We start from the raw sequence: 25,500 nt of genomic DNA, 5'->3' as shown, positions 1-25,500 counted from the left end.
TTTAAATGTGTTAGTAGGAAGCGTTTATTATAATAAAATTATTATTATACCTTTAAAAATTTACTTATACCTAAATGATCCATAATCCCAGATATGGCTTTCTCTAAACTCTGAGAAGAAACTTTAGTTTTCATAAATTGCAGGATTTGACCCAATCCTTCAAAAAGAGATTGCTGACTCAAGGCACAAAGTCTCCAGTGTTTAGGAACAGTTTAGGGACTGGCTTATTTTGAGACCTTACCACTGCCTTGTGTTGACGAAAAGAGCTGTCGCAGTACACCAAATTGATTATGTGTCCTTTTTATTTTATTGCTGTTTGCACAGAAACCCTTTTTTTTTTGTTCAATAAAAGTAACAAAGGTAAAAAGTAAATACAAAAAAACCCTTCCAACAGCAATTGAGATCTGGTAGTTTATTTTAAGGATATGAACAAGTATTTTTTATTTGCTTGACGGCAAGTCGATATTAAATATATTAATGATTTAAGAGGATCTTTCCAGTCAATGCCTTGTGTGCAAGTTTAGGAGACGAGGCATTCTTTCTAGAGGTGGTTCAGTTTGCTTCATATCCTATAAGAAATCTAGTTTAATCATTGTTTTGGACTGAAATATAAACGAGACTTTCACTGGTAATCGTGCTCCTTTAATGTGTAAGGACCATAAATGTACTATTGCACTTTGTTTATCCATAACATGGTTCACATCCATTCTCAGCAATATTTACGTAATTTGCACTCAGAAGACAGAATCTTGCCTTTCCTTGTAAACTTGGGCAATCTCTTCATCAACAACTTTTTCCATTTTCATCGCACTCTGATGCTCTGATGCTACCTGGTGACACATGTCCTGGTTTTCATCTGTGAGCATAGGCCTAAAAGCCCTAAAGCAAGGGTGGCCAAACTATGGGCCGCAGGCCAATTCCACCCACACCCAAATGTAATTTACCTGGCCTTGCTCTTAACCTTAGACTAACCCTGCCATTCACTCTTGCCCCTTCTAAAATGGAGGGAGGGAGGATGGGAGAAAAGAAAAAGTAAAAAAAGGGAAGTAGGAAAAGAGGGAAGATGGGAAGAATAAAAGGAAGACAAAGGGAGGTAGGAAATTGAAGGAAGAGAAGAAGGAGAAAAAAAGTAGGAAAAGGTAGGTAAGTAAAGGTTGTCCTCTGACATTTAAGTCCGGGGGTTGGTGCGCATCTCAGTTTCTAAGCCGAAGAGCTGGCATTGTCTGTAGACACCTCCAAGGTCATGTGGCCGGCATGACCGCATGGAGCACTGTTACCTTTCCACCAAAGCAGTACCTATTGATCTACTCACATTTGCATGTTTTCAAACTGCTAGGTTGGCAGAAGCTGGGGCTGACAGCGGAAGCTCACGCCACTCACTGGATTCGAACCTGCAACTTTTCAGTCACCAAGTTCAGCAGCTCGGCGGTTTAACCAACTGCAGCACCAAGGGCTCCAACATCTAGTATCTCGGCAAATACAGTCCTTAAAGTTGGAAAAATGACTAAATTGAGGTTGTCATATTTTGGCCATATCATGTGATGATTAAATTCTCAACAGGAAAGATGATAATGCTTTGTAAAGTGAAAAAAGTGGGGGAGAGGTGGTTGGTCAGATGTGTTCCAGTTTTATTTATTTATTTATTTATTTCGGGCACTTCTACCCCGCCCTTCTCAACCCCCTGGGGGGACTCAGGGCAGCTTACAACCGGCACAATTCGATGCCAACAATTCAACAGATAAAATACATAACAACAATAACCACAAGTTAAAACATTCAATTAATATAATAACAACTAAAAGCCAATCTAGTGGCTAACGTTCACCGAGTTCTAAAATCCATAAATCCATTCAGCATTACCATAGTCCTTTCCAAATTCTGGTCATCATTACCTTGTCAGTCTGCCTGATTAACCAAAGGCCTGGTCCCATATCCATGTTTTCAGCTTCCTTCTGAAGGAGAGGAGGGATGTTGATGACCTAATTTCCCCGGGGAGTGAGTTCCACAGGCGAGGGGCCACCACTGAGAAGGCCCTGTCCCTCGTCCCCACCAGCCTCACTTGTGGAGAGCAGGGCCTCCCCAGAAGATCTTAAGCTCTGAGGTGTGACATATAAGGAGATATGTTCGGACAGGTACGCTGGTCCGGAGCCGTACAGGGTTTTATAGGTCAAAACCAGCACTTTGAATTGTGCTCAGAACTGGATCGGCAGCCAGTGGAACTGACACAACAGAGGGGTGGTATGTTCCCTGTATGACGCTCCGGTGATTAATCTAGCTGCTGCCCTTTGGACTAAATTAAGTTTCCGAACAGTTTTCAAAGGCAATCCCACCTAGAGCGCGTTGCAGTAATCTATTCGGGATGTAACAAGAGCATGCACCACTGTGGCCAAATCAGACTTCCCAAGGTACAGGCACAACTGTGAAATGTTGGGAGGAAAAATAAAAGCTATTTTCTCGCCAAGATCAACTCTCGAACAGCTTTTAAACAACGTTTACATTGCTTAATCTTTTGTTCATGACAAGCCTTTCCTTGGTAGCTGGTGAATCAGTCCAAATGCATTTGAGATGGAAGAGACCAAAGGAGCGGATAGATGGTTGCGCAATTGGCTGATGGGAAAGACCAGAGGATGGGAAAGACTTTGGAAAGGAAGCACATTTTTCAGAAACATCATCTGAATCCACACCTACCAAATACGGTAATGATTCTTAGTGCTGCTAGAACACATAACACTCCTCTGTTTTTAAAGTGGAAGTGCTCCCTTTAGGATTAATATAACCCTAAAGGGAGTACTTTCACTTTACAAGCTGGAGCAAAAACACATTGAACTGTGCTTTCTAAGAAAGTCCTATATTTTTTTGCATTGCAATCAGCCTGGGTGGAATCGAGGTGGAATATTTGGAGGGCAAGACAGGTTGGTAAGTGGTTATGTAGGTCTGGCAGGTCTGCTTCCAGTTCAGTGTGAATGTGGAGAACTGAAAGTGTATATTTGACTGGAAAGTGGAGAACGTGGATACAAAGGATTCTAAACAGCAGTCAGATTTTAAAAATATGGATACTACTAACCTTCCTGCTTTGAATTTTACCTATCTCCCATTTCTGAATGTCTGAACTTTTCTGTTTGCTGGGTACTAGCTTGGGTACCCGGCATTGCATGGGTTACTTGAAAAAGTCATTTTTAAAAAATTGTACAAAATGAATAAGTTTGTGGGTGAACTATAATTCACATCATGCTAGATTAACCCAGAAAAACTCCATCATAAAGGTTGTTACATTAGGCAGGTTTGCTCTGGGTGCATCATCAGTGGGGTTCAGTGTGCTCTCTGGCTTTCGGATAAACTACAACTCCGACTATGGTGAATCAGCCCCTCAAACCCTCCCAGTAGGTTCTGTGTGCCAAGTTTGGTCCAGGTCCATCATCAGTGAAGCTCACAGTTTCTCTGGTTGTGGGTGAACTACAACTCCCAGAAAGGGAAGTCAGTTGCCCCCAAACCCCTCCAGTAATCAAATTTCAGCATATCAAGTATGTGTGCCAAGTCTGGTCCAGACTAAAATGATAAAGGGTCTGGAGAACAAGCCCTATGAGGAGCGGCTTAAAGAGCTGGGCATGTTTAGCCTGAAGAAGAGAAGGCTGAGAGGAGACATGATAGCCATGTAGAAATATGTGAGGGGAAGTCATAGGGAGGAGGGAGCGAACTTGTTTTCTGCTGCCCTGGAGACTAGGACACGGAACAATTGCTTCAAACTACAAGAAAGGAGATTCCATCTGAACATTAAGAAGAACTTCCTGACTTTGAGAGCTGTTCAGCAGTGGAACTCTCTGCCCCGGAGTGTGGTAGAGGCTCCTTCTTTGGAAACCTTTAAACAGAGGCTGGCTGGCCATCTGTCGGGGTGCTTTGAATGCAATTTCCCTGCTTCTTGGCAGAATGAGGTTGGACTGGATGGCCCATGAGGTCTCTTCTAACTCTATGATTCTATTATTCTATTCTAGATACATCGGTGTTTGGGTTCACAATACTCTCTGGATGTAGGTGAACTACAACTCCCCCAAATCAAGGTGAATTTTCCCCAGAGACCTCCAGTATTTTTTGTTGGTCATGGGGGCTCTGTTTGCCAAGTTAGTTCCAGGTCCATCATTGGTAAGAGTTCAGAGTGCTCTTAGATTGCAGGTGAATTATACATCCCAGTATCTTCAACCACTATAAATCATGGTGAATTCTCTCCAAACCTCTCCAGTATGTTCAATTGCTGATTAATTCCTTTGCTTGCAAGAAAATATTGCAAGAAAATACAGAAAATACTGGAAGGGTTTGGTGGGCAGTGTCCTTAGGTTTTGGAGCTGTAGTTCACCTACATCCAGAGATCACTGTGGACTCAAACAATGATGGATCTGGACCAAACTCTACACGAATACTCAATATACCCAAATGTGAACATTGGTGGAGTTTTGGGAAAATAGAATCTTGACATTTGGGAGTTGTAGTTGCTGGGATTTGTAGTTCACTTACAATCAAAGAGTATTCTGAACCCACCAATGATGGAATTGAACCAAACTTGGCACACAGAACTTCCATGACCAACAGAAAATACTGGAAGGATTTGGTGGGCAGTGTCCTTTGGTTTTGGAGTTGTAGTTCACCTATATCCAGAGAGCACGGTGCACTCAGTGATGGATATGGATCAAACTTGGCACAAATATTCAATATGCCCAAATATGAACACTGGTTGAGTTTGGGGAAGACCTTGACATTTGGGAATTGCAGTTGCTGGGATTTATAGTTCACCTACAATCACAGAGCATTCTGACCCCCACCAACAATAGAATTGGGTCACAGAGAACCCCCATGTGGGCCACAGTAACACAGTAAAAATAGCTCCTTTGAGTTCAGTATAGTTCCCATAATAATGTTAATGTATTTACAACACTTTGAGTATTTTATTTACAATTGAAAAATTGTCAAAATAAGTTAACAAAAGATACATATTGTTTATAGTTAATACCGTCATATGTTGTCCTTATGAAAACATAAGTTTGGTGCAGTTTTCCCATAAAATGTGTGTGTTTAGTGTGCATATAACTTTATTATATACTAGCTGTCCCCTGCCACGCGTTGCTGTGGCCCAGTCTGTTGATCTGGAAAATAAAGTAATGAGGAAGTGTTGGTTTCTAATATATGTAATTTCTTTATGCATGTGAGTAAACAGTTTTTCTTGCTGTTTCTTTGTCAGTGTTGTTGTGGAGAGTTTCTGGCTTGCCTACTCTGGAATATGCAACATATCATAGTCCTTCTTTAAGGGTCTCTTTCAAATCTGTGATACTATATATGTGTGTGAGAGAGAATCATATCTATCTATATTTATGGCAGGATGGCTCTTTGTCAGGAGGGCTCTGAATACATTTTCTTGCCCTCGTGAAGAAGAGAGTTGGACTGGATGGCCTTAAGTATTTTCTGTTGGTCATGGGGGTTCTGTGTGGGAAGTTTGCCCCATTTCTGTCGTTTGTGGGTTTCAGAATGCTCTTTAATTGTAGTGAACTACAAATCCCAGTAAGTACAAATCCCAAATGTCAAGGTGTATTTCCTCCGATTTCCATCTGTGTTCATATTTAGGCATACGGAATTTTTGTATCAAGTTTGGTCCAGATCCACCATTGTTTGAGTCCACAGTGCTCTCTGGATGTAGGTGAACTACAACTCCAAAACTCAAGGTCAATGCCCACCAAACCCTTCCAGTGTGTTTTGTTAGTCATGGAAGTCCTGTATGCCATGTTTGGTTCAATTCCATCATTGGTGGAGTTCAGAATGCTCTTTGATTGTAGGTGAACTATAAATCCCAGTAACTACAACTCTCAAATGTCAAGGTCTATTTCCCTTAAACTCCATCTGTGTTCATATTTGGGCATATGGAATATTCGTGCCAAGTTTGGTCCAGATCCATCATTGTTTGAGTCCACAGTGCTCTCTGGATATAGGTGAACTACAACTCCCAAACTCATATCAATGCCCACCAAACCCTTCCAATATTTTCTGTTGGTCATGGGAGTTCTGTGTGCCAAGTTTGGTTCAATTCCATAATTGATGGAGTTCAGAATGTTCTTTGATTGTAGGTGAACTATAAATCCCAGCAACTACAACTCCCAAATGACAAAATCATAATTTTTTGAGTGATGGTCACTCCTTGTGTTGTGAGACATTTTGTTGGCCAAATTTGGTGTGATTTCGTTCATTGGTTCTTTTAGTTTTAAGGTACTCATTCCTCCCCAAGGGGATTTTCTAAATGCGTGTGTATGTGTATGTATGTATGTATGTATGTGTGTGTGTATATATATATATATATATATATATATATATATATATATATATATATATATGCCCTTGGGGAGGAAAGTTTTTTTTCAAACCTAGACAGGCTTTATTAATTGGAGGCACTTCCTCGAATTGTTTCTTCTCAAGTTGCTTCATATGGTGTGTTTTTTTCCATTTGTGGCTATTGGTGGAAAAGATATCAGCCCACAGGAGTCTCTCTTCTAACAGTTTGCCAAGGATTAAGCCTCAATGACGTGCATTGTATTTGTGAAATCTCCTGGAAAAATAAATTCTTTTTGACAGAGATGAGATTAATGCTTTATTAACCTAAAGCTCTTGGGGGCAAGGGGACTTGAAGCTATCTCATTGGCAATCGGCAATGATCCTCGCCAGTCTTATTCCCAGACTGCTTCTACCAGCTTGCAGTTTATAGACACTTGGCAGTTTTGTCTTGGAAGCATCTGTATGGCTTCAGATTAAGTCTTGTTTTTGGAGTTCCTGTGTACAAACTCATGCATGACTTCTGATAATGTGTCATTTTCAGCTGAAACAGACTTGAGTGGGAGGAAGAACTACAGGAAATATGTCATGGCTGTGGTTGTTATGGGAGTGGAAGAGCCAACTTTAATGGATAAATATCTCAAAGTATAACGCTGGGAAGACGCCACAGAAAGACGATGGCTAGGGGCCATGGATCATTGGGCTTCTCTGTCCCGCTCTGGCTTTTTATGGGTGGGTTCTTGCCTATCCACCCCCCAGTATGGACCCTCAATTTACATGCCGGTGCTCCCACAGTATACTCTGGACCCAGCGGAAGCTATTTTGGCTTTGCCTTGGATTTCTACCGGGACGGTAAAGGCAGGTAGGATAAGATTGGTATGGGGATTCAGGGGGGATGAGTATTTATTTATTTACTTACTTTATTTATATATACCACTTTTCTCAGCCCTCAGGCAACTCAAAGCGGTGAACAACATCGATACAAAACATCACGAGACAAGTATAGGGCAATTAAAAACAATTGTAACATAAATCATTAACATCAGAATAATAATCATTAGTGCCTCAACAGTAAAATCAGAATCCAGTCTCATCATCCATTATTCCATATTCCTATGTTCAATTACACTGTTTAATCAAATGCTTGTTTGAACAGCCAGGTCTTCACTTTCCTCCGAAACGCCAGCAGGGAGGGGAGCCGATCTGATATCTGGAGGCAGGGCATTCCACAGCCGAGGGGCCACCACTGAGAAGGCCCTGTCTCTCGTCCCCGCCAAGTGCGCCTGTGATGCAGGCGGGACAGAGATCAGGGCCTCCCCAGATGATCTTAGTGTCCTAGCCAGTTCATAGGAGGAGATGCGTTCGGAGAGGTAAGTAGGGCCAGAACCGTTTAGGGCTTTATAGGCTAACACCAGCACTTTGAATTGTGCCCGGTAGCAAACTGGCAGCCAGTGGAGCTGGCGCATCAGAGGAGTAGTATGCTCCCTGAGTGCCGCAATTCTTAGCAACCTGGCTGCCAAAACGCTGGACCATTTGAAGCTTCCAAGCAGTCTTCAAAGGCAACTCCACATAGTATGCAATATTGATAAAGACACAATTCAAAGTGCTGGTTTTGCCCTATAAAGCCCTATATGACTCCGGCCCAGCTTACTTGTCCCTCTACGTTCCGCCTCATAGTTTAAGATCCACCGGGAGGCCCTGCTCTCGGTCCCTCTGGCATCGCAAAGGTGTCTGGTGGGGATGAGGGACAGGGCCTTCTCGGTGGTGACCCCCCGCTTGTGGAAGATCCCCAGCAAGATTAGATCAGTGTCCTCCCTCCTTTCCTTTAGAAAAAAACTGAAATTGTGGTTTTGGAACCAGACTTTAGGATAGCAGGCATAACGGCACTTTGGATATTGAACTGGACTATATGATGATAGTTATGACTGTATAATTAATATTATTGTTTTAATCTATTATGTATTTATGGTTTTGTATTGTGTTATATTGTGAGATTGCGGCATTGAATTGTTGCCAGTGTTAGCTGCTCTGAGTCCCCCCTCGGGGGTTGAAAAGGCTAGGGTAGAAATGTTGCAAATAAATAAGTAAATAAGGCAGGTAGGATAATATAGGTACGGGGATTCAAGCGGGATGAGTATGATGCAATATTGCTAAATGTAGGTAGGATAATATAGGTATGAGGATTCAGGGGGGTGAGTATGATGCAATATTGTTAAAGGTAGGTAGGATAATATAGGTATGAGGATTCAGGAGGGATGAGTATGATGCAATATTGGGAAATACCCCCTCCCCCCTCCCACTTTCCCCCTGCTAATAAGAGGTAGAAACAGGCTGCCATACCACCCCAGTGAACTGCTCATAGGCCCCTTTTACACAGCTATATAAAATCCAAATCGTCTGCTTTGAACTGAATTATCTGGCACTAGGTGTATCCACCACTCGTTGCTGTGACCAATCTTCCCTTCCTCTTTCTCTCCTTCTTTCTTTCTCTCCTTCCTTCCCTTTTTTCCTTTTCTTCTCCCCTTCCTTCCTTCCTTCCTTCTCTTCCTCTTCCCTTCCTCCCCCCCCCTCTTTTCTTTCCCTTCCTCTTTCTCCCCTTTCTTCCTTCTCTAACTATTCTTGGACCGCAACTCCCATTAGTCCTCCTGATCAATCTGTCTACCTACCAATCCATCTATCTCTATCTAATCTATCTATTTGGAGGATTGCTGGAAGTTGCAGTCCAAGAATAGGAAATTGTAAATAGGGAGGGATTGGGATGCTCTCGAAGAAATCCAAGGTGAAGAAAGCTTGCAGCTTGGAAGCAGTGCATTTGGATCATCCTGCTCTCTTAAAGGGCCTGGTCTAGGGGATGCTGGGAGCTGTAGTCCAAAAGAGAGTGTGGCTATGCTATTGTGTGTTTTGTTTGTGGGGGAAGTTGCTTTTGTGCATGTTTTTGCTTTTTTGGCTTTTAAGACCTTTCTGCTGTGTTTTCAGTGTTTTTATGAGCCAATAAAGCAAAAACATGCACAAAAGCAACTCCCCCCACAAACAAAACACACAATAGCACATCCACATGCTCTTCTGGACTACAGCTCCCAGCATCCCCTAGGCCAGGCCCTTTAGGAGAGGAGGAAGCAGTGCATTTGGACCTCAGCATGGCCAAATCTGTACATGGGGATAGTCTGTGGGCAGTCACTAAGCCTTTTTCCCCATCTCTAGCATGAATGTGGTTGTTGGAGCGCCTCTGGCAAACACCTCGCAGCCTGGTGTGATGGAAGCAGGCTCTGTCTACTTGTGCCCTTGGGGACCCAGTGGTGGTGACTGCAACCCTATTGAATTTGATACCAAAGGTGAGTGATCCATTTGGCTACCCCATCCTTCTCAAGACTGGTTTGGCCCAGAGCATTTATCTGTAACACTTTTGATGTGTCTAGACCAGGTCTTCTTAAACTTTTACACTGGCAACCCCTTTCGGCCCGAGAAATTTTTAGGTGACTCCGTGTATATAGGTATATAAAATAAGTATCAAAACCATGCATTTGTTGATAACAAACCAGCATTTGTAAGCCTTGCTAAACAAGCTGATTTTCCTTTTTATGCAGTACAGCCGAAGCATCTGCTGCAGAGTCCATTGTAAACACTGCACAACAAATTTGTGCAAATGTCTAAAACAGTCACTAGGTGACATTCAAAAACTTCTACTGTTTCCAGATTTTTTGTGATCCCAGTATTGAGTTAAGGGGGGCCTGTTTGAGATCTGAATCCATAGTTTAAGAAGCATTATCCCAATGCAATGCCAATAAAGGGAGGGTAGAAATTCCCTTCCTAAGCATCTAGCACAGAAGTGAATGGTTTGTGTGTATGCGTTTAGGGTTGCTAGGTCTGGATTATTTTATAGCCTGAGATTTGAGGGCCAAAATTGAGACAACAAATTACAGCAGACTAAAACTGAAAACGCAAACCATAAACAACAACATTATAATTACATAACACATATGAATACATAACAATATAAAATTTCAATAAAACACAATCACAATGACATTTCCCTATGGTGCCTCAGAGAAGAGGAGGAGGAGGAGACCTTTCTGCCGGGCTCTCATGTGTCGCCCCAGGCCGGGGCTTCCACGTCCGGGTCGAGCAGGCTTCCTTGCTGCTGCTGCTGCTACTGCCATAGCAGCGCTGGGCCTGAGCGAGGAGCAAGGCGAGGCAGCCATGTCCTTGTCTTGGTGACCCCTCTGCTGCCGATGCCCCTGTGCCCTGTCCACCTCTGGAGGAGCCTGACCTGGAAGAGGGAGGCCGTGAGTGAAGGAAGGAGGGAGGGGGGGACCAGCATGCAGGGAAAGAAAGGTGGGAGAGGTATCAAGCTTGAGACTGTAAATATATATATACTGTATACATATATATAGTGTCCCTACTTCACGGATTTTCATTTATCGCGGGTGGTCTAGAACATAACACCCGCAATAAGTGAGGGAACACTGTATCACTACTTAGCTTTGCTATATTTCCCCCTTTTTAGATCTAGATTTCAGACTTCCACAATTCTTAGTGTGCAGAAGTCATTGATACTATGTATGTGTTTAACTGTTAGAGTATATATTTGTGGTTGTAACAGTAGCTAAAACTAGAGTTATCTGGTTTGAATCCACAGTGAGCGTTGCCAAGGAGACCAGGCAGGCTAGCTCAGGGGAGTGAGAAGTGGGCGGAGCCAAGCAGGAAAAGTTATGTGCGTATTTGGAAAAGGGGCAGTGTGTGGGAGGGATTGAGTGTGGAAGCTTGAATAGCCTGGGAGAGAGGTGTGTGTGAGCAGCTGGAGGTTTTTCAGTCTAGAAGGGCTGAAGAGAAAAACCTGGCCAGTTTCTTTAGTCAAGGAAGACTAAAGGAAGCTTGTTAGGATCCCTAGTCTAGGAAGGGCTAGAGATCAGAGATTTGATCAAGGAAAGATCAAATTGTAAGGCTATTCATAGTAGGAAACATTGTTCACTAAAGAGCTTCACCTCAGTAAAAGTTAGCCACAAGCTGTGTTATTCGGAAGAGTGGACTATATTACAAACCAAGTGATATTCAAAGTTCTATAAGTTATTTAACAGCCTGCAACCATACGCTTTGTACACAATAAACTTGTTATCTTTTGTTGAAGACCGTCTCATCTCAATTAATCTGCGTCTGTAAAGCCAGATCTCATCGGTGTTACCTCAAATACCTCACGTTGGTGGCAGTTACCTTAATTTACAAGTAATGATTGGCCTCCTCTATAATATATTCTTATACACAATTGAGGCCTGAGATTAATTCCCTCCATAATCATCCACACCTGCACAATTGGTTTGTGCATAACTGGACAATTGGTGACAGAGGTGGGGATCTTCAAAGATAAAATCCCTATACCCTGTCCATCGTTGTGTTCGCGTCTGTACACTTAGCTTTCCCTTTTTTAACTTCAGCTAGTCCAGTGGGCGGTAGCCAGATTACTAACTGGAGCGACATACAGGGAACATACCACCCCCTTGCTATGTCAGCTCCACTGGCTGCCAGTCCACTTCCGAGCTCAATTCAAAGTGCTGGTTTTGACCTATAAACTTTATACGGTTTTGGCCCAGCTTGTCCAAAATGCATCTGCCTCTACATATCACTTCGTAATTTAAGATCATCCGGGGAGGCCCTGCTCTCGCTCCCGCCTACATTGCAAACGCGTTTGGCCGGGACGAGACAGGGCCTTCTCAGCTGTGGCCCCCCACCTGTGGAATGCACTTCCAAAGGAGATATGATCGGCCTTATTCTTCCTGGCTTTCAGGAAAGAAAGTGAAATTTTGGTTGTGGGACCAGGCTTTCGGACAGCAGACTTAATTAGCACTTTGGTTGGAAATTGACTGGAATGATGATACAGCTGTTGATATTGTATTATTGTTTTAATTAATGTTTATGTACTGTTTTAATTAATGCTTTATGTATTTTAATTGTGTTGTATTATTGTAATTTTTATATGAATCGACATCGAATTGTTTCCTAATGTAAACCCTTCGGAGGTAGAGAAGAGACGGGGTAGAAATACCGGAAATAATAATAAATAATAAATAAATTAAAAAACAAAGTGGTATGGGAGGGCACTACACTCACCTATATGATAGCTCAGAACATGGAGGATTAGTATAGAAATGGACAAAAGCACATCACATGTAATGGGGATGAATATATTATCTGCTTTCATTATAAATGCGATGGAATGAATCACTACAGTAAGAAAGCGCTTTCCCCCACTCCCCCCCCCACTCCCTATGGGATGAGGTCCATATCAATCGATTAGGGAATACTTTCTTCTGCAGATAAGCAAGAATTGCCAAAAGTAAACATCCCTGATGAAACAGTGCCTTCACTTTCCTTCCCTGGCCAGGGTGGATCTGGCCAGGGTGGTCCATGCCTTAATCACCTCCAGATTGGACTACTGTAATGCACTCTACGTGGGGCTATCCTTGAAAACGGTCTGGAAATTCCAACTGGTTCAACGGGCGGCGGCCAGGTTGTTAACTGGATCTCCTTACAGGGAGCAGTCAACACTCCTATTTAAGGAGCTCCATTGGCTGCCGTTCATTTACCGGTCCCAGTTCAAGGTGCATGTGCTTACCTACAAAGCCCTAAACGGTTTGGGATCTGCCTACCTGCGTGACCGCATCTCTGTGTACAAACCCACACGACCTCTTCGATCATCTAGAGAGGGCCTGCTCACGCTCCCACCACCATTGCAAGCAGAATTGGTGGGGACGAGGGAGAGAGCCTTCTCGGTGGTGGCCCCTCGACTCTGGAACTCACTCCCCAAGGACATTAGGCAAGCCCCAACTCTGGCAGTCTTTAGGAGGAGCCTGAAAACGTGGCTGTTCCAGTGTGCCTTCCCAGAATAAGGAAACTCCCAGCAATATGTCCCTAAACGCATTTTAATAATGATTTAAGATTGGCTTTACTTCTATCCCAGACACATGTCACCTTGTCATGCCCAGCATTTTAAAAAAAATGATTATTGCATTTGGCCCAGCCATAGGCTTTTAAATGTGTTGTTTATTGTTAATGTCTATTGCTTATTTTTGCTTATGAGTTTATTATTATTATTGTTGTTGTTGTTGTTGTTGTTGTTGTTATTGTTTATTGTTGTATTGTGGGCTCTGCCTCATTTAAGCTGCACCAAGTCCCTTGGGGAGATGGTAGCGGGGTACAAATAAAGTTTATTATTATTATTATTCCCTGTTCAGGACTTGGGGCTAGATATTTAAAGTGACAGTGCTTGTGCAGCCATTAGCAGTCTATTTAGGCAGCTGATGGCCTTTCAACACAACAGGGGTATCTCAACCACTCTCATTGTTCAAGTTGCTCCCAGAAAAGAGTTGCCAGTTCAGGGCTGTCCTAAGTCCTGAGGTTTCCCAACCAAAATCTGAGGCCTGGGGATGGCTACTGGTGATGTCTTTATTCATTAAGTAACAACCACAATTGCTCACAGCTTGTCATACAAAGAGAAAGGTACACGCACATACAAAACTTGGTCTGGTGTTGCAAATCCGTCTCAGGCTCCAGCTGTCATATGCCAGGACAGCCACTCTTCTTACCTCTTTTTGTTTTTTTCCCCCCATGTCCCCATTACTGATCAGGTGATCAAGTGGCGCAACAGGGTTATATTAGAATGGAAGTCTTCAAGTCCAAACAATGGTTTGGAGCATCTGTGAACACCTGGAAAGACAATATTATGGTGAGTACAAGAACTTTTCCGATGCCACATATGGTTCTAAACTAAACAATGGAGTAAAACAAAATTCAGCCCAAGCTAGGTTGTTGGTCAAACCTTTTTGCAAACTTGAAACTTGGTCTTGCACATGTTGATTTTTGAACAAAAGACTGTCCCTTATTAAGAAACTATGAGACTGTAAGGCAGTGATTTTCAACCTTGCGAATGCCGTGACCCCTTAATGCAGTTCCATATGTTGTGGTGACCCCCAACCATAATATTGTTTTCGTTGCTACTTGATACCTGTCATTTTAGTACTGTTATAAATCATAATGTAAATATCCGATATGCAGGATATATTTTCATTCACTGGATTAAATTGAGCACAAATACCCAATATGCCCAAATGTGAATGCTAGTGGGGTTGGGGGGGGGGGCGAGGATTGAATTTGTAATTTGGGAGTTGTAGTTGCTGGGATTTATACTTCACCTATAATCAAAAAGCATTCTGAACTCCACCAGTGATGGATTTAAACCGAACTTGGCACAAAGAACTCCCATGACCAACAGAAAACACTGAAAGGGTTTTGTGGGCATTGACCTTGAGTTTGGGAGTTGTAGTTCACCTATATCCAGAGGAGCACTGTGGATTCATGCAATGATGGATCTGGACCAAACTTGGCACAAATACTCAGTATGTGAACATTGGTAGAGTCTGGGGAAAATAGACCTTGACATTTGGGAGTTGTAGTTGCTGGGATTTATAGTTCACCTATAATCAAAAAGCATTCTGAACTCCATCAGCGGTGGATTTAAACCGAACTTGCCACAAAGAACTCCCATGACCAACAGAAAACACTGGAAGGGTTTGTGGGCATTGACCTTGAGTTTGGGAGTTGTAGTTCACTTATATCCAGAGGAGAGCTGTGGATTTGTGCAGTGATGGATCTGGACCAAACTTGGCATGATTACTCAGTATGCCCTAATGTGAACACTGGTAGAGTCTGGGGAAAATAGACCTTGGCATTCGGGAGTTGTAGTTGTTGGGATTTATAGTTCACCTACAATCAGAGCATTCTGAACTCGACCAACAGTAGAATTGGGTCAAACTTCCCACACAGAATCCCAATGGCCACCAGAAAATACTATGTTTTCTGATGGTCTTTGGCGACCCCTTTGACACCCCCTCACGATCCCTTCAGGGGTCCCGACCCCCAGGTTGAGAAACACTGCTGTAAGGGATGCTTTCTCTAGAACCACTGCAGCAGCCTTCAATTGGATTTCAAAGGCTAAATAGTGCCTAGCAGATAAAGAAAAAGAGCCTTGCTTTGCAAAGCAAGCTTAAGAGAAGAAAATAAAAATAGGCTGCGTACTTACTTGTAATAGACTTGAAAACCTAGGAAGATGCTGTAATGCAAGTGAAAAGGGCGCTATTTTCTAAATCTACACTAATAAAACCATGAATCTCTCCTATAGCTCAAAGGATATGAAATGTTCACTCCTGAAGCCTAGCATGAGTTTTATAGGGCTCCTGAAGTTAAACTGATAGTAAAAAGCCGATTAAAGTTAAGTTGTTCTTAGGTAAATGTAAAGTCCAGTCGTGTCCAACTCTGGGGTGTGGTGCTCATCTCCATTTCTAAGCCGAAGAGCCAGTGTTGTCTGTAGACACCTCCGAGGTCATGTAGCAGGCATGACTGCATGGAGCACTGTTACCTTCCCGCCGGAGCGGTACCTATTGATCTACTCACATTTACATGTTTTTAAACTGCTAGGTTGGCAGAAGCTGGGGGTGATAGCGGGAGCTCATGCCGCTCCCCTGATTTGAACCTGTGACCTTTCAGTCAACAAGTTTAGCAGCTCAGCGGTTTAACCCACTGCGCCACCGGGCGCTTGTTCTTACAATTCAATAATTGTAATATATTTAATTATATATATTTAAAATCTGTTTATAGTCTGCAGTATAATTTCCAACCACTAAGAGCCAAACCTTGCCTAACCAGAAAAAGGGCACATCTACACATGCTACATAAACCAGAGCTGATTCTGAGTGGGATACAGATCAGCCCAGGGGAGAGTCTGGCAGCAAGTGGGTGTTTCCTTGGAATGAGTTGCATGGCCATAATACTAATTTTGTGCTAAGCAAATAATTATAATATATTGTATGTACATATAATATTGATCATAATATTGTAATACAATATAATACTAAGAATAATACAATATAATAATATAATAATTATATCCTTTATATTACATGTAATTTTACTAACAATATTGCAGTATAGTGGTATAGTACAATATAGTAATATATAATACTAATATTGTACTATACTAATAATAAAATATATTGTATGTACATATAACTTGTAAGCAACTCTAAGTCCCCTTCGGGGTGAGAAAGGCAGGATATAAATGTAGTAAATCTATATAAATAAAAATGTAATGTTTGTGGGATTAACCTAACTCAAAAACCACTGGACAAATTGACACCAAATTTGGACACAATGCATCTATCAGGCCAACAAGTGACCATCACTCATAAAAACACTGAAAAATACAGCAGAAGAGACTTAAAAAGTCAAAAAACAAAAAATACACTACAACGCATGTGCAAAACCACATAAGCACACAAACACTCATATATACACATATACACAAATATATGTGTGTATATATGAGTGTTTTTGTGCATATGTGGTTTTATATATATACAGAAATATATACACACATATATGCACACACAAAACACATACACAGAAAGGGGGAAGAAAGGAGGGGGAGGGAGGGAGGAAGCAGAGAAGGAGGGAGAGAAAGAGGGAAAGAAGGAGGGAAGGAGAGAAGGAAAGAAAGAAAGGTAGAAAAGGAAGGAAGGAGAGACAGAAATAAAAAAGTGAAAGAGGGAAGGAAGGAGAGAAGGAAGGATGGAACCAAAGAGCAAAGGAAGCGAGAAAAGAAACAGGTGGAGAAGGAATAAGAAGGGAAAGAAAAAGAGAGAAGGAAGGAAAGAGGGAGGGAGGAAGGGAAGGAGAAAAAGAAAGAAGGAGAGAAAGAGGGAGGGAAGGTTCTCCACAACGATGCGTGGTGGGTACAGCTAGTAATCTATATAAATAAAAATGTAATGTTTGTTTGTGGGATTAACATAACTCAAAAACCACCAAATTTGGGCAGAAAACACCTATCAGGCCAACAAGTGACCATCTCTCATAAAACTCTGAAAAACACAGTGGAAGAGACTTAAAGAGCCAAATTTTTTTAAAAAAAATACATTACAACACACACTCAAAACCAGTTTTGGATTACTACTCCCAGAAATTCCAGCCAGTTTACCAGCTGTTAGGATTTCTGGGAGTCGAAGGCCAAAACATCTGGGGACCCAGAGGAGAGATCCACTTCTCAAAGGGAATCTATTCCACTGCTGAATAGCTTTTTTTCCTATTGTTTTGTATGATATGCCCACTGTGGGTTGGTTCCAGGACTCCCTAATGGTACCAAAATCCATAGATGCTCAAGTCCTATTATATTAGCAGTGTGATAAAATGGTGTTCCTTACATAAAATGGCAAGATCAAAGTTTACTTTGGGATTTTTTTTCCTGGATATTTTTTGAGTTGTGGTTAGTTGAATTCATGTGATATCAATAAATTGGATCCCAAATTATGAATTACCCTATTTACTCAAATCTAATGCTCACCTTTGTTGGCTAACACCTTGCCAAAATTAGAGTGTGCATTAGATTTGCGTAATACGGTAATCTTAGTGCTGAGCCAAGCAAAAGGGGAAGCCACTTCAGGAGCACCTGGAGTTCCACTAATTTACCTTGAATTTAATTGCCATGGCTTAATATGCTATGCAGTCCTGGGATTTGTAGTTTAATGAGACATCAGCATTCTTTGGCAGAGAAGGCTCAAAATCTAGTAAAACTATACCCCCCGTGATCCCATAGCATTTAACAGAGGCAATTAAAGTGGATTTATTGTACAGCCTGGATGAACCCTGAGATTTTCTTATTCATTGCTAGAAGCTTTGGTGTTCTGGCACTTCTGTTTTTAAAGTAGGAATTCTAAGCCGGCAGCAAATGCAATGCACATCTTATTTGGCCAAATGACAAGGAGTGCACTTTTTGCTGCTGCTCATTACAGCCAACTACATGGCCATTTCTAACCACCATAAAAAAGTAACTTTCTATGAAGTTCCTTGGCAAGTCAACAGAACACGAACTCAGCTTGCCCTTGCCTCAGCCTTACCCAGAGAAAATCATCACAGTCCCCACTTAATGAATAAGGAAGAATGGGAGACAAAATGGGGTTTACTTTATCTTTCTGGCATAATATGATCTGGGCTAGTCTGGAATGGTTTCCTGTTCTCAGATCTCTGTATTGGCTCCCTAAGGAGAAGTCTATTGACTAACCAACACCTTAGAGCACCTTATTCTGTGTTAAAATTGACTCCATTGTGTCCACTGGAGCCAAACCATTAAGTCCACCATGAGCCCATTGAAAATTGCCTTTCTGATCGCATCCCTCTCAGAAGGGAATCAATAAATGGACTAACTCTTCAAAATAAACCAATGACAGTTTGTTAAATTGCCCATCACACAAAGAACCAATCAGCAATGACATCCTATGTAGTCTTCAGGACACAGATCCTAGCTGAACAATAACAAAAATCTTTATTACAGTCCAAAGAACCAATTTGCTCAGCAGAAAGTACACGGCAGATTCATAAAAAAGTGTGATTCTAGATGCGTATGAACATGGGTAAAAATACTGGAAATATATACAAGGCAAGTTTCAACCTGTGACTAATAGAGGAAGTTGTCCTATCCTGGCTACCTCAGAGAGGAAGTTGGCAATAGCAAGGTCACCTGGAGGAAATTGTCACTTACGAGGGTTGAATGAAAAGTAATGCCTCCACCTTCGTAACTCCTCAACAGATGGCAAGTACTGGCTTGTTCAGTAAACTCTCCTCTGCAGTTCCATTTTGGCGGGAAGCCTTAGCATTGAACGGTTGTGTTGTTAAAAGTACAAAGTATGGAACCCTGCACAGACGGTCGGTCAATGCGACTTAAGCAACGTGCAGTCATTGAATTCTTGGCAGCAGAAGGTGGCACCCCAACGGAGATTCATCAGAGAATGCAAGCTGTTTATGGTGATTGTGTTGATGTGAGTACTGTCGTTGGGCGAGTAAATTTAAAGATGCTGAGGTGGGAACATCTAACTTGCATGACAAACAAAGAGTTGGACGTCTTGTGACAGCAACCACTGAGTTTCACAAGCACAAAGTTGACAGATTGATTCAAGGTGATCGTCGTATCACTCAGAGAGAAATTGCAAGCAAAATCGGCATTTCACAAGAATGTGTGGGTCACATTATTGCTTTGCTTGGCTATTGGAAGATCTGTGCATGATGGGTACCCAGGATGCTGACACCTGAAATGAAAGTGCACAGACTTCTTCCATGATGGCTTCAGAAAACTTGTTCATTGTTGGCAGAAATGTATCCATAAGTGAATAATGGCAGTTAAAGAGCACATTCTAAGGATTATGTCTGCGTTTGATTTATTAAAATATTCCCATCTAAACCCAAGTAACGAAGGTGGAGGCATTAGTTTTCATTCAACCCATGTAGTAAAAACTTTACTTGGAATTGGGCTGATCTACCGGGTAGGTTGCTCAGTAGTGGGTTAATAATATGCAGCCGAGACAGTAAAAACTGCAGGACAATAAGATGTTATACATACTTTCGACATCCTGGTTATTACAAGGCCAAAGTCTTGCATTGTACAGGATTCCTGCAAAACTGCCTCAAAGCAGGGTTGTTGTAGGTTTTTTCGGGCTATATGGCCATGGTCTAAAGGCATTCTCTCCTGACGTTTCGCCTGCATCTATGGCAAGGTAGTGAGGTGAAGTGCCTCAAAGCACTTCGAATGGGAACACATTGCCCCTTGCCTTGAAGAATAGGCAACAATATTTGGCCACAGTCAAGTTCTTAAGATAATTTGCTTCCTGAATCCTAGCTGAACAGTTTCTGGTCCAGTTAAGATCTGGCGCAGATTTCTTGAATAGCTGGCAGTTGCAATTTGTCAGTACTGTGGAGTGCCTTCTCTACTGACATCCTCTCTGGTCACTGAGGAAAAAAACCTCAGCTTTTGCGTTTTATCCATCTGTGTATGATTTGGACTTCTGGATAATGTGACATGCTGGATTCCTTGAACCCTTGCAGTAATAGATGAAAGCCTTTGAATTCAGGACTATGGATATGGAAGGACAACTGTAATTTTGAACCCATTGTTTCATGTTCTTATCTCTAGGGCAGCAGAAAACAAGTGTACATATTTTCTCCCCTTGACATGCCTTTCAGATATTTGACATTTTTTTCTTTTTTCTTTTGGATGATGCCTTTGTTTTTCACCTCATCCCAATTTATTTGAAATCACATTGTTTCAGAGCTTCTTTTTTCATAGCTAGCCAATGGTGTCTCTTGATGTCTGCGGGATTGATAAATGATGTAACATCCCCATCACCCACCCCATTGTTTCCCGTCCTTTCAGGCTTGTGCTCCTCTGCAGCACTGGAATGCTTTTGTCGGTCAAGATCAGGCCACAAAGACCCCAGTAGGCAGCTGTTTTTTGGCCTCGGAAGGCCTGCGGCGTTTCTCTGAATATTCACCCTGCCGTGACATTCGCATGCAGTCCTTTTACAGTTCAATCTCCTATGGTGAGTACAGTATATTAGTGGTAGAGAAAGAGGGAACAGCAAGGAGGAAAAATTCAAGCCTTAATTGCGTGGTGAGAAGAAACTTTGCTCACAGGTTGTGCCTAAAGAAGAGGGGATGAATTACAATCTGGGGGCCCTTCCACATAGTCCCATATCCCAGAATATCAAGGCAGAAAACCCCACATTATCTGAGTTCAAAGCAGATATTGTGGAATTTTCTGCCTTATATCTTGGATATAGGGTTGTGTGGAAGGGCCCTGGCAGCGCTGACCCAAGACGTATTGCTGCCTGAAGTAGAACAGCAAATAATCTCCCCCATTCCCAGTTTAGGGGGGAGAATCCTAACCAGTTGATTTATTTGCTTAAGTCATCCTGTTTAAGGAGCTCCATTGGTTGCCGTTCATTTTCCGGTCCCAATTCAAGGTGCTGGTTCTTACCTACAAAGCCCTTAACCAGGCATGTAGCCGGGGGGAGGGGGGGCTTGGGGGGCTTCAGCCCCCACCCCCTTAAATTCTCAGGGTGGTCCGTGAGAAGGCCTTACGGGTACATTATTTAAACTTCATATAATGATCTGGTCACCATGCTCAATATATTCCATATGCTTGGGGCTATTGGGATAATGATACAAAAGTTTTGCTAGAGTAGATCCTCAGCCCCCCCCCCCCTTGAATCAAACTCAGCCCCCCCCCCCCAATCAAACTCAGCACCCCCCGAATCAAAGTCCTGGCTACGGGCCTGCCCTGAACGGTTAGAGAACCGCCTACCTGCGTTACCACATTTCTGTTTACAAACCCACATGATCTCTTCGATCATCTGGAGAGGCCCTGCTCTCGCTCCCACCCCCTTCACAGGCACAATTGGTGGGGACGAGGGAGAGGGCCTTCTCTATGGTGGCCCCCTGACTCTGGAACTCACTCCCTAAAGATATCAGACAAGCGCTCACTTTGTCAGTCTTTAGGAGGAGCTAGAAAACGTGGCTGTTCCAGTGTGCCTTCCCTGAATAAAGGAAATAATGCCCGTTCTGACCAATTTCCTTCTGTATGTCCTCTGAAGCACTTTATCTATCCGTTGGATTGATTTCCCTACATCACTCTCTAAAACCACCATGTCTAGACATACCCTACTCTGTACAGCCCAGTGTTTTAAAATTTTAATCTATTACATCTGGCCCTGCCATAGTGGTTTTAATTTTTAATTCTCTTGTGTGTTATTGCTTTATGTTTCGTTATATTATTTATATTGTTTTATTTGCTTGCTTGTTTTGTTGATGTACTGTTGTATTTATATTTGACGGGCTTGGCCTCATATAAGCCGGCCCGAGTCCCTTTAGGGAGATGGTGGTGGGGTATAAATAAAGTTTTATTTTAATTAATTAATTAATTTACTATCCATGTTATTTGGTTCACAAGGCAGAAAACTGCACAAACAGTTCTTTCTATTTCTGGCAATAAAAACAAAATGCTAGCCAATTAGTTTAGCCTTTGTTTTCATTTGTGACATTAGCCCTAATCCCTAGCTTTGGCTTTTAGACTCATGTTTCTTATCTGGTTTATCATGTGAATAAATTCAAGGTGTTTTACCTCTTGCGCTTATATGCATCGCTCCAAATAAGTTATAAGTATCATTCTACAGATAAAGTATTCTGGGACCCCTTCTATACTGCCATTTAATCCAAATTATCAAAGCAGATAATCCACATTAGCCACTTTGAACTGGATTATATGAATCTACACTGCCATATAACCCAGTTCAAATCAGATAATCTGGATTTTATATGGCAGTGTAGAAGGGGCCTGGGTCAGAACCTAAAAAAACTACTTGGAAAGGCATTGGCTAGAGTCTGCTACAATGCATCCTTGGAGTATCCTGGGACTAAGGGCAAATTAAGGCTGCCATAATAATAATAATAATAATAATAATTATTATTATTATTATTATTATTATTATTTGCTGATACATCACACAGTCCTAGACACTAGGGAAGTGTCCAACGTGTGATCCAATACAAAAGCCAGCAGAGTGATCTTGTTTGCTGTGGATTCATCTTGTCGTGTTTCAAATAATAATAATAATAATCTTATTTATTTATTTATTTATTTATTTACAGTATTTATTTTCCGCCCTTCTCTCCCTGCAGGGGACTCATGTGGATTACAATGTACATATACATGGGAAACATTGAATGCCATAGACACACAACATATATAGACAGACACAGAGTTATGTTATTACTATTTTATTTCTTACACACCTCTCCTCACAGTTCAAGGCAGGTTACAACATTAATAAAACACATATCAAAACACATAATCATTTAAAAGCACTCCATAGAATTCACAGATTAAAACGTATTTCCAAAATATGCCTATAAAAATACACAAAATACACAAAACAATGAGCAGCTCTCTCCCAGAAACATCACATTTCTGGTCTCATGGCTTGTCACACAACATGACATTACCAGAAATGCGATGTCACCAGCCAGTCTCTGAAAGTAAAACTGGCATTCCCTTGACTGTCAGGATCCTGTGCTTAAATCCTACTATGCTTCTTTGATACCATTGTTAGTACAGATGGATGCAACGGCTGTGCTGCAAATCCAGCCATGTGTCATGTGAACTCTTCACAGCAACTGAAAGGTGGGAACACATTCTCTTAGCCATATAGCTATGGCTGGAGATGTGTACTTGGCATTGCGGAAGAGAGCAATCCCCTGTCTTGTTCAGCCTGCCTCTATTTATTATTTATTTATTTAGGTCATTTGTACCCCGTCCTATCTTGACCGGACTCAGGGCGGCTAACAGACCGGCACCCCATGGTGCCCACAACCAAAACATAAATATACAATTTAAATAACAATATAGCAATAAAACAGTATAAAGCAGTATTAAAAACAATCAAACAGTCAACAATCACTGGTTTATGTCATTGTCCAAAGAGCAGTTAGTCAGTTCCATAAAAGTCGTCACGTCAACAGGTCAACCTAATTTACAAAGGTCTGATCCTATAGCCAGAATTTCACTTGTTTCCGAAAGGTCAAGAGAGATGTAGCAGATCTAATTTCACTTGGGAGGGAGTTCCACAGCTGAGGGGCCACCACAGAAAAGACCCTGTCCCTTGTCCCCACCAAATGCGATTGCGATAATGAGGGGACAACGAGCAGGGTCTCCCCGGATGATCTCAGGTCCCTAGGTGGATCATAGCAGGAGATACCCCATAGATATAAAAACCCTGTCCCCTATTTGCTGATTTTCTTGGGATTACATGGGAGGAGGACATATATAAAGTTGTTTTAGTATGTAAGGATTTTCCCCAACTAAAGCAAGAAATAAAATTGTGTTTTCCCTTTCTTTCCTTGAATCAGGAAATGACAAGCGATACTGTGAACTTGGATTCAGTTCTGCCATCTCTAATGTGAGTTTTGCAGTGGAGGAGAGGACATGGCAAACAAAGGCTACAACCTTGAAGGGACCGCAATAGTTTTGCTTCACCTGATGGATTTTGGTGGGGAAGATCTAATCCAGTGAAGCTGGCAAATGTCCTCATAAGTTCACAGAAGTGTAAACCCTATCAAAGCTGGTCCCAGGCATGTAGCCGGGGGGGGGGGGGGGGCTCGGGGGGCTTCAGCCCCCCCCCCCCGAAATTCTCATGGTGGTTTGCGAAAAGGCCTTACTGGTGCATTATTTAAACTGTTATGTTTATTCATATCATGATCTGATCACCATACTCAATATATCCCATATGCATGGGGGTATTGGGGTAACGATACAAAAGGTTTGCTAGGCTAGACCCTCTTTCACTCAGACTCAGCCCCCCCCCGAAACTCAGCTCCCCCCGAAACCCCCCCTGAAAATAATTCAGCCCCCCCCCCCCCCCCCCCGAAACGAAATCCTGGCTACGGGCCTGGCTGGTTCTAATATTAGACAAGGTGGTGCAACTGCCCCATGTAGCAGATGTTTGTAATAGTGGTAGTAGCAACTCAGCTCCTGTTTCTTCTGGGCCTATCTGTTCACCTTTCTTGGATGAAACAAGTCTTTAGTCCAAGGTTGGGCAACTTAGATAAGGCCACCAGGATGTTACATTTATACAGATTTTAATCGAATTGACTTAATGTTTTAATTGCATGTAATTATTGAAATTTATTATATATTTTATTATGTGCACATTGGAGACATCAAACCAGGGGTTGAGGAGGGCGAGGTACAAATATATGAAATTATAATAATAATAATAATAATAATAATAATAATAACTGGAGTGGGAGTGGTAACCATGAATGACAACAACAACAACAACAACAACAACAACAGGGGTAGCCAATCCCCCATCCCAGTAGGGTGAAGCAGTTCACTCAATGTGCCAGAAAATGGTAATAATAATAATAATAATAATAATAATAATAATACTTTATTTGTATTCCGCCCTATCTCCACAAGTGGACTCAGGGCATATACAGAGACAAAGGCAAACATTTAATGCCTAGAAACAACAACACACAGATACACAGGTAAAGGTAAAGGCTTTGCCTTTCATCTCTGGCTCTGGGGATCGTGCTCATTTCCATTTCTAATCCAAAGAGCCTGCGTTGCTTGTAGACACCTCCTATGTCATGTGGCCAACATACTGCATGGAGCGTTGTTACCATCTCGCAGAAGCATACCTATTGATCTACTCACATTTGCATGTTTTCAAACTGCTAGGTTGGCAGAAGCTGGGCCTAACAGCGGGAGCTCACCCGAACTGCCAACCTTCCGGTCAGCAAGTTCAGCGGTTCAACCTGCTGTGCCAC

At 42.1% G+C, this 25,500-nt stretch overlaps 1 protein-coding gene across 1 annotated transcript in view; it reads left to right on the top strand.

Annotated features, from left to right (window-relative positions):
• The first annotated feature begins 2,771 nt into the window (after nt 1-2,771).
• Nucleotides 2,772-25,500, top strand: part of ITGA2B (integrin subunit alpha 2b) — a 90,543-nt gene continuing 67,814 nt past the window's right edge. The window contains exons 1-6 of the mRNA XM_067470087.1: nt 2,772-2,916; nt 6,848-7,165; nt 9,505-9,635; nt 13,923-14,020; nt 20,546-20,711; nt 24,076-24,125. Coding sequence (XP_067326188.1) covers nt 6,981-7,165; nt 9,505-9,635; nt 13,923-14,020; nt 20,546-20,711; nt 24,076-24,125 — 630 coding nt within the window. The 5' untranslated portion in view covers nt 2,772-2,916; nt 6,848-6,980. The remainder of the gene's footprint in view (nt 2,917-6,847; nt 7,166-9,504; nt 9,636-13,922; nt 14,021-20,545; nt 20,712-24,075; nt 24,126-25,500) is intronic.

This window comes from Anolis sagrei, chromosome 6, assembly GCF_037176765.1.
Source record: "Anolis sagrei isolate rAnoSag1 chromosome 6, rAnoSag1.mat, whole genome shotgun sequence".
NCBI classification, from domain to species: Eukaryota; Metazoa; Chordata; class Lepidosauria; order Squamata; family Dactyloidae; genus Anolis; species Anolis sagrei.
The sequence above is the reverse complement of the archived record's forward strand: the minus strand, read 5'-3'. Positions and strand labels throughout refer to the sequence as shown.